Here is a 9,729-nt window from a genome sequence, read left to right on the forward strand (position 1 = left end):
ATATGTTAGGCCCGAAAATTATAGCGACCATGATTAAAAACTAAATAATTAAAATATCTTTTATTTAACGATTTATCAAACTGAATTTTCTGAAACAATAATAAATATTTTTTCAATTATTTTAAACTTTTAACTGCCCATTCAGTCACGGCTTAGATTAGCGATATTATTTGCAATCCCACAGGTGAGTTTTGCCATCTCTAGTTTTATCGCACGGTCACACTACAGACATTGCAAATATTTTAGAAAAAACTATTTCGCTGCAACTTTCAGCTGCCTGCAACGGACATACAGTGCAAATGGTAAACGCAACGGCGGAGACAAAGAAAGGCACACCTATCCGATTGGAAATCCAGGTGAGTACCGAGAACTAGACCAGTATGGAGTCGCAACAGACTGCAGCTACATGCCTGTGCTGCCTGTATGGGTGACTAATGATGTCAACATTTTCTGTTTTCTCTTCGCAAGCCGACGGCCATTTTCGGCTAGCTAAGACGTGATTATTGGCCCGACAGCGCAGCAAGTGCAGCGCAGTAAGTAGGCTGGAATTCCATGTCCAGGAACCCGATAAACCTAACTTCATTCCCAACGAGCAGCAATCATAAGCACATCAGTTCTACCCACATCCTGGTCACATACACGCACACAAACACAGCGAGAGCGAGATGTCCGAGAAGAACCTGAAAGTGGGCGCCCGCGTCGAGCTGACCGGCAAGGATCTGCTTGGCACGGTTGCCTATGTGGGAATGACCAGCTTCGCCGTCGGCAAGTGGGTGGGCGTCGTGCTGGACGAGCCGAAGGGCAAAAACAGCGGCTCCATCAAGGGCCAGCAGTACTTTCAGTGCGATGAGAACTGCGGCATGTTCGTGCGACCCACGCAGCTGCGTCTGCTGGAGGCTGCTCCTGGCAGCAGGCGCAGCATCGAGGATGTTAGCGGGGCTACGCCCACGGCTGCCCAACCCACAAAGGCGCGGCTGAGCAGCTCTCGCACCTCGCTCTCCTCCAGTCGCCAATCACTGCTGGGTTCTCGCACCCAGTTGACCACTTCTCTGAGTGAACGCACTGCCTCCAGCAGCAGTATTGGCACTAGGAAATCCTTGGCCCCGCAAAGCAGCAAGGATAAGGAGTCCTCCAGCACTTCTTTGGCAGAAGGAACACCAGCACCTAGCGGTGGCAACGGAGCCGCTTCGCATGCCTCCTCCAAACGGGCTTCCTTCGTGGAGACGGGCTTCCTTGAGATACTAAAGCCGCAATTCACGCCTTCCCAGCCACTGCGCTCGCCCTCTTTCACCATGCCCTCCAACTCCGGTGCTGAGGACAAGATTGCCCTGCTGGAGGCACAGAAAACGAGCGCCGAGCTGCAGGCTCAGCTGGCTGATCTCACCGAGAAGCTGGAAACTTTAAAGCAGCGCAGGAACGAGGATAAGGAAAGGTTGCGGGAGTTCGACAAGATGAAGATTCAGTTTGAGCAGCTTCAAGAGTTTCGGACGAAAATTATGGCTGCTCAGGCTTCGCTGCAGAAGGAATTACAGCGTGCCAAACAGGAGGCCAAGGATGCAATAGAGGCCAAGGAGCAGCATGCTCAGGAAATGGCAGATCTTGCGGACAATGTGGAAATGATCACCCTGGACAAGGAGATGGCCGAGGAGAAGGCCGACACGTTGCAGCTGGAGCTGGAGTCCTCCAAGGAGCGTATTGAAGAGTTGCAAGTAGATCTGGAGCTTTTACGCTCGGAGATGCAAAACAAAGCCGAATCTGCCATCGGAAATATCTCCGGAGGCGGCGAGTCGCCGGGCCTCTCTACCTATGAATTCAAACAACTGGAGCAACAAAATATTCGTCTGAAGGAAACACTAGTGCGTCTGAGGGATCTCTCTGCTCACGACAAGCACGACATTCAAAAGTTGAGCAAGGAGTTGGAGATGAAGCGCTCTGAAGTCGCAGAACTGGAGCGCACCAAGGAGAAGCTGAGTGCCAAGATTGATGAACTGGAGGCCATAGTCGCCGACTTGCAGGTAAACAACCACGGATTAGTTTTCAATTTAATTCCTTACTGGGCGCTCCCAATTGGCTTTCCCACACTCCGATGAAGTTTCACGGCTTTTCCAGCACCTATTGGCTTGCATTAGTTTCGCTTTCGTTATTCTGCTTCTCTTTACCAGTTTAAGCTGCCTATTCATAAGAAGATATCGGTTAAAAGTTTCTTAATCTATATAATTCGAACTTTCCAATGTAATAGGATGACTAATTAGCGAACAACTGACATTAAGCTAGGTTGGCCTCTCTAGGTGCTTTTAACCGATATCTTCAGTTTAGATGTGTATTATATTTCGCCTAAGGTCAATCTAAAGATAAACTTTTTCATTGCATTTCTTTTTGCCGGCCTGCCTTAAAACCTAATAATTATCGCGGTTCAAGGAGGTAAATTGTGTAAATTAACCATTTCCCTGCCAAAATTTTAATCATATTCCTCGACTGTTTTGCCTTTAAATGAACAAGCTAAATATATTTCTTTTGTCCCAGGAACAAGTCGATGCTGCACTTGGTGCCGAGGAAATGGTGGAGCAGCTTGCCGAAAAGAAAATGGAGCTGGAGGACAAAGTAAAACTGCTCGAAGAGGAGATCGCCCAATTGGAGGCCCTGGAGGAAGTGCACGAACAGCTGGTGGAGAGTAATCACGAACTGGAGCTGGATCTGCGCGAGGAATTGGACCTCGCCAATGGGGCCAAAAAGGAGGTGCTGCGAGAGCGAGATGCAGCCATTGAAACCATCTATGATCGCGACCAAACCATCATTAAGTTTAGGGAACTGGTACAGAAGCTGAACGATCAACTAACTGATTTGAGGGATCGCAGCTCCAGCAACGAAAAGGAGTCGCTGCAGGACCCAAGCTTGAAAATGGTCACCGAAACCATCGACTACAAGCAGATGTTCGCCGAATCCAAGGCATACACTCGCGCCATCGACGTTCAATTACGCCAGATTGAGTTGAGTCAGGCCAATGAGCATGTCCAGATGCTTACCGCCTTCATGCCGGAGTCATTCATGAGTCGCGGTGGCGATCACGACTCTATCCTTGTGATTCTGCTCATTTCACGCATAGTCTTTAAGTGCGACATTGTCGTTTCGCAGACAAGAGAGCGTTTCCCACCAGTTGATTCGATTACCAGGGAGGCGGTGACCCAAGGCCATGCCGTCCAGCAGTATGCTTTCAAGTGTCGCCTGTTGCACTACGTCCACAGCCTGCAGTGTGCTCTTCACCAGATCCTCTACGGACTCAACAGCTGTCAACCGGACACGCTCCTCAGAGCCGGAAGTTCCCTGCCCGAAATGGTGGCCCAAGAAAAGATAGTGGACGGTATTATTGAACTGTTGAAATCCAACCAGCTGGACGAAAACAGTACCACGGACAATATTGAGAAATGTGTGGCCTTCTTCAATGCCATGAACTCCGTGCTTCTAGCCGGGGAACAGCTCCTCAACGAGATTCAAATGATCCGGGACTGCGTGGCCTCCTTGGGAGCAGCTTGTGAGAGCATTCTCAGCGACACGGCCATTGCAAAGGTTATTATTCAGGAGGCGGGCGCCACCAGCGACTCGGTGCTGCTGATCCAGTTCCTGAACGAGAACATGGAAAGCGTGCGGCAGCAAGTTAAGCTGATCAAGCGTCGCTTGCCCAGCGATCATCACGTGATCAAGAGCGGTCTGTCACAGCACAAGGTGGAGGCTATGCGTGGTCTTGCCCAGAACATCAGCCGCATCATGTCAACGATGCACCAGGCCACCAAGCAGTCGCTCGCCGCCATTGTCTCCACCATCGAGAGCGACAATGCGGCGGAGCACACTTTGCCCCAGGAGAAGTACTGGGCCCTGCTGACCGCCTCCTGTGAGCGCATTTACGAACAGGATGATCGCGGACCGACGCACAACTTTAAGGCATTGCTGGCGCAAGCGAACTCCGATCTTCAGCAAATTGCCCAACATCTCCTGGACAAGGAGTACGAAATCATGTCTGCAGCCAATAATGCCGGTGGTCAGCAGAAATCGGGTGCGCAAAGCACGCCCATCACTCAGAGGGCACAGTTGATCAAAAAACAACTGGAGCAGAAGAACGTGCTAGCCGCCACGCTGGAAAATCGCGAGGCGGACGTCAAACAGCTGAAGGTGGCGGCCAAGATGAAGCAGAACGAGTTGAGCGAGATGCAGATCCGAAAGGATCTAGCGGAGAAGAAGCTAAGCGTACTGCAGAACGAGTACGAGCACGCAGTCGACAAGTGGAAGCAGCAGTACGAGGAAACCCGCTTGCAGCTGCAGCTGAAGGAGAAGGAGTTCGAGGAGACGATGGATCACCTGCAAAGCGATATCGATGCCCTGGAGAGCGAGAAGAGCGATCTGCGCGACAAGCTGAAGCTGAACTCGACTACTGGCAAGGTTCAGTCCGGCTCGGAATCCCATTCCCCGCACAACCTTTCCCTCGCTGGCACCACGTCCACTGCTCCGGGCAGCAGCAATGTATCCTATACCGCTCCTGCGGGCACAGCTCCAGTGGTGGCCGAGGAAGTGCAGTTGCTGAAGAACGCCTTCAACCAGGAGCGCAACGAACGTTTGCGTCTGCAGGCACAGGATATGCGCGCCAAGTTGTCCCAGTTTGAACCCCTGCATGTGCCTCAACAGCAGGATCAGCGCATAACCGCCTTGGAATCCGAGCTGACCAGGATGAAGCACGCCTGGGTATTGTCGCTGCTGCAGGTGCGCTCCCAGGACTCAGTGAATGCCGGTACACGTATCGACGCCGTGGCACTCCAAAGGCGCAACCAGCCAATTCCACTCAAGGGCGAGATCAGCTCAAAGGCCTCCCAGCTGGCCTCCGACATCTTGACGGAATATCTGCAAAGGAAACCTCATCGTGCGGCTCATGGACAGTTCGCCTCCTTTCCCACCGTCGATGTGAAGCGCGTGCTGCAGATCTAAAGGAGATGTAACGTGGCAATGGGATCGGGGCCAGGGGCAATCTGTATAGGATAGGATTTTATTTGTACTGCTAGCACAATTTCAAATCCCTCGCACAAGCAGCTTCCTCCAAAACCCAATAACGCAACTCCTCAAGACTCCCTGCTCCTGTGATGAGACCTAAACATGATAGCTAAACAAAGAGTAACTGAGAAATTATAATTCTACACTTAATTTATGTTTTTTGTATAAAGATTATAAACCTAATGTAAAACTAACTTTGTGTTTAACTCCAACAAAGCCTGTTCTGAAACTAAACTCAAGCGAACTAATACCGGTATTATCTATGAAGTCTATAGCAGGGGGATGAAAGACATAACTAAACCAGAGAAACAAATCTAATTTGCATACGTGAGAATAAATAGTATATTATATATTAAAGGTAAATATATTTTGCTGATGTTGTATAACTTAAACTGAAGTGGCATTTTAATTGGGGTTTGGGTATGACAAGGGAATAATAAAATTAAATAATATATGTATAATTTGTCTGGAATTCTTTAAAAATCAATTAATATATATTTAACATATAACAAAAACCAAATTTTTGTTCTGTTATATTCTTAACATAGTTTTTTTCTTTGGTCCTCAAAATACTTAATACTACAAATACGCATAATTGCTGAAGTATTTAACTTCACTTAAAATATTACAAATTTCCATACTAAGCAGAATGGCATTCTCATTTCACAGCGTTCAAGTTAATTTCCCTAATTTCATTTAATCACAAATTGGCCAAGCTCAGTTTAATTTTCTAGATCCAAATGGAAGACGTTTAAGCCAAGCAAAGAACCATAAGCTAGCGTACGATCCACTTACAATCCACACAATCCCTCTCTCTCGCTCTCCCTCTCTCTTTTTTTCTTACAGCTCATTTCCGTTCGCTTGCCCAACAACAAGTACAAACGCAATATGCTTCAATGCCGCTCGGTTGCAGCAACAACAACAAGGAAAACAACAACGGTGCCACCAGCAATGACAACAACAGCTGCAACAGCAAGAAACTATTACATTAGACCAGGCCATAAACCATGATGGCCAAAAAAAGCCCCCTCCCCTCCTTCACTGGGCAATCAGCGAACCCTTCTGCTTGAAATGTAAATTGAAAATAATTTTCATTTTCTGTGCTTTTCCTTGGCATCGCCACTGCCCCTTTGACTGACCAGACCACAAATCGGTGCTTCTTTTGACCCCATTCTGTGGCTTGACCTCTCGAGCTTGGCTTTTCCCATGGGGCAGGCAGCAATGAATAGGAAAACATTTGCAATTATAAGAAACTACATTCTCCTTTTTAATTATTAAAACTTTTTTTTATGTTAACCGCAAACCCTTCGTTACTGCTAAGTTTAAATTAGACCAACGAAACCAAAAGCTTACAAATTAATTAAATGCAATATAAATTATTTAATTTAATTGGTTTTTTATATATAGATATCAATTATATACATATTTTTACATTTTATGGTGACTCTTTGCTTTTAAGCTGAAAATTGTATTATAAACAATTTTTTGTTGCCACCTTGATATGCTAGAGTTAAAAAATCGTAATTAAAAGAATAGCACCCTGCAAACAATCTGATTGCTGTACAATTATGGAGCGGCTTCTGATATGTGTCGCCATGGTTCCGAGCCCCAGTTGGCCAGAAAGCCATTCTCACGCCCAGCACTCGGCCAGCATTTGACCTTTTTACGGTGGTTTGGCCGCCTGCCTTTTCGTTTATGGCCTGGCACTGGGTTTTGTAATACGGTTGCTGTTTACCTTTTGGGCCATAACACTTTTTTCCAAATGGGCTCGAGCGCAACAGGCGGCTTTAAGCCGAACTTCTCGCTCTGCTTGCAGCGACCGCCAAAGTGACAGATCCTTCACCAAGTCACCAGTTCACCACTGCCACTGACACACATATCTGGTAACATAGCTATTCTTCTCCAGCTCCAGTTCCAGTTCCACATCCACATGCACATCCAGTTTCAGTTCTTTTGTCGCCGCAGAAACCAAAACTTTTGACCATAAAACCGTAATGCCCCAACTTGTTGCTGTTGACTCATGCCGAGCGCTAAAAACAACATAATTATTGTACATATTAAAGACTTGATGTATGTGTGCACCCAATTGTTGTCAAAACGAAATGTGGTGTACCCTATGAAAGATTTATTAATAAGGGATTTATTATAAGAATAAATTATGGAAAAAATATCCCCAAAATGGGCTAGGAAAAGTCGAATCTGCTGTACAATCCAAACATTACTCTCATGTTATAAAACGATGTATACAAACTTTTCTAAGTGGTATTTTTAAAGCTATCAAACTGATTAGTACATAGTTAAGGTGTTAAATATGTTGCATCAAGCTTAGATGCATTATTCTAACTAAAGTGGTTTCTTTATAATCACTATAAATTGAAAATAATTGAATTATAAATTGAAATTATAAAAAACTAATTTTGTGTTGGACCTGAAATTTGAATTCAACTCTCGATGTTTTCTATTTATTCGCTGTAATCCTTCAAGTGTAACGAACCTCATGGCCATGGGGAATTTCTATGCTATTTCTGATTTGCTTGGAAAAAAAGTGACACCAACATGCCAGAAAAGTTAATCAACCTCCCATAAGAGCAAGGCAAAAAAGAAGCTGAAGTAATTAAAGAAAAACTGCGATACAATGCAGAGCAAGAGCAAGCCCGAAACCAGTTTAGGTGGGATATGGGTATGCTATAGTACGGATCGGCTTGGTATGGTAACCGTGCCCCAAGATGGATGAATGGATGGCTGGAGTGCAGAGCTCAACAAGAGCGAGAGTGTAAGACAATAAGGCAGCTCAAGAACACTCGATTGCAGGTGAACTGCAGAATGGAAACCGGAGATGAACAGAGTTACCAAGAATTCCAACCAGATGCCCCACCAATGTGCAAGGAAGCCACCACTAACCCTTCCTCATTAGGCACTGCGGCTAAGTGACTATAGATCTATCTGCGCCGGAAGCACGGAAGTTTCACTCGGTGGCCAGGAAAATCAGGTAAAACACAAAAAGTTTGTTACGCCTGGTTAGACCACCATCCGAAAGCTCAATTTGGTAAATGGCCAAACAGTAGCCCATACAGTAGTGCCCAACATAAACATGCGACCACGCAACATCAGCATTATGGATGGATCCGAAGGCGGAGACGGTGATGGAGATGGAAATGGCGATGGCGTTGGCCACCAAGAACAATGGTCTGGTGTTGGTCTGAAGCTCATCTTCATCTTCACTTGGCCCGGCCACTTGAGTGTCTTATTGTGCATGTTCTTTGGGTAGTTGGATTGCGGCAGGGCGGCGGGAAGGCGGTAAGGCGGTAAGACTCTGGTTTAGTACCACGCACTAGACGGTCTGACCATGTCTACAGGCCCCTTTAGAAATCTTCCTCACTTGGATGCACTGGAAACATTGGGGTCACATATGTACTTGTACCTATTTTCATTTTCAAAGGCGGAATGTGTTTGAAGACGTATGATCATAGGGCATGAAATAGAATATTTCATTTTGATATCAGATTTTCAGTCGGGAAAATTATGTTTGGAATTTAATATATTTTAGGCCGCCTGGTAAGCTTTAAATTCATAGGTGACACCCTATTTACTTATTACATTTTAATTACTTACATTCGGAGCCAATAAATTGGCATCTTTACCTGTTAACCAATCAAGAAATCGTGTAGAATAAAGCATCTGTAATGATATTTTATCACCAAAAGTCCTACAAACACATACCCTTTAATTGCATAGTGTATACCCATTGTGATTGCCATTCTGGGGGCCCATTGTTTGTGTTCTTGCCGTATGTAAATTTTGCATTGAAATGTGTACGCTTGGCTACATGTGTGTATGCACGTCGTGGTTTTTGGAGGTCCAGGTCTCTGGCCCTCCTCCCTTTGGGCCACCCTCCTCAGTAGCCCCCTGCCCTATTCAAAACGTCACTCCGCTTCATTATTGTTCACTTGGCCGCTTTCGTAAGTCTGGCCCAATGCAAAACAAACGGCGAAGAGCAGTCAACAGACGGAGAGTAAACAAAACATATGTCGGCTAAGAGAAAGCGACTGCGAGGCCAAATCAACCATATGCCAGTTAAAAGGGAAGGAAGTTGGAGCAAAAGAGCGCCAAGTGGAGCTTACCTTTGCAGCTGTGTTATGGTCTTACCAGGGTTGTCAGCTAATTTAAATTATAGCTGGAAAGATTTCCGTCTAGAATCTAGATCTAGTGGTAAATAACACATTAATGCGGGGATATATTTTTAAAGTAAGTTTAATTTCCCGTATTGTTATACGTATATTTATAAATACATTATATTATAAATATATTGTCTGTCCAAAGTAAACCCATTTATCATGACATGTTATTTCGATGGCTTATTAAGATTTGCCTATTAGGATTTGCTTATCAGTGGGTGAACAGAGAACCATTTCCCAAAATATTGACATAAAGAAGATATCTAAGGCCTTACTGAGTTAATCGTCAGTTATCTGCGCACCCCCCACACTTCACTTTGCTATCTGAGTTCCCTCGTAACCAACAATACAACTCGTCTGCAATTATGGCTCTGCTGTACTGCGATAAGTCGACAACCCTGGTGGAACACTGGTAACTCTCTTTTATAACCGACATCTAAGAGAGCCAACCGATGTTGTTGGTTGTTGTTGCCAAGATACGAGGCTTAGCCAGTGCCAGTCGGTCGTCGCTTGGTTACTC

At 45.7% G+C, this 9,729-nt stretch overlaps 1 protein-coding gene across 2 annotated transcripts; it reads left to right on the forward strand.

The window, feature by feature from the left end:
• Positions 1 to 186: 186 nt before the first annotated feature.
• LOC6545558 (dynactin subunit 1) lies at positions 187 to 5,228 on the forward strand. Of its 2 annotated transcripts, XM_001972648.3 has the most exons (4): positions 187 to 356; positions 469 to 533; positions 597 to 2,015; positions 2,524 to 5,228. In XM_001972648.3, the coding sequence occupies exons 3-4, from the start codon at positions 666 to 668 to the stop codon at positions 4,969 to 4,971; spliced, it is 3,798 nt and encodes a 1,265-aa protein (XP_001972684.1). In that variant the 5' UTR covers positions 187 to 356; positions 469 to 533; positions 597 to 665; the 3' UTR covers positions 4,972 to 5,228. The 2 variants fall into 2 exon arrangements, with proteins under 2 accessions (XP_001972684.1, XP_026833081.1); XM_026977280.1 differs by lacking the exons at positions 187 to 356; positions 469 to 533 and having other exon boundaries at positions 540 to 2,015.
• Positions 5,229 to 9,729: the final 4,501 nt, after the last annotated feature.

Source organism: Drosophila erecta, unplaced genomic scaffold (assembly GCF_003286155.1).
Source record: "Drosophila erecta strain 14021-0224.00,06,07 unplaced genomic scaffold, DereRS2 tig00000021-arrow-pilon, whole genome shotgun sequence".
NCBI lineage: Eukaryota > Metazoa > Arthropoda > Insecta > Diptera > Drosophilidae > Drosophila > Drosophila erecta.

Coding starts and splice junctions, on each gene's coding strand:
- LOC6545558 (XM_001972648.3), top strand. CDS start 666: ATGTCCGAGAAGAACCTGAAAGTGGGCGCCCGCGTCGAGCTGACCGGC. Junction 2,016..2,523: donor CCATAGTCGCCGACTTGCAG/GTAAACAACCAC, acceptor CTTTTGTCCCAG/GAACAAGTCGATGCTGCACT.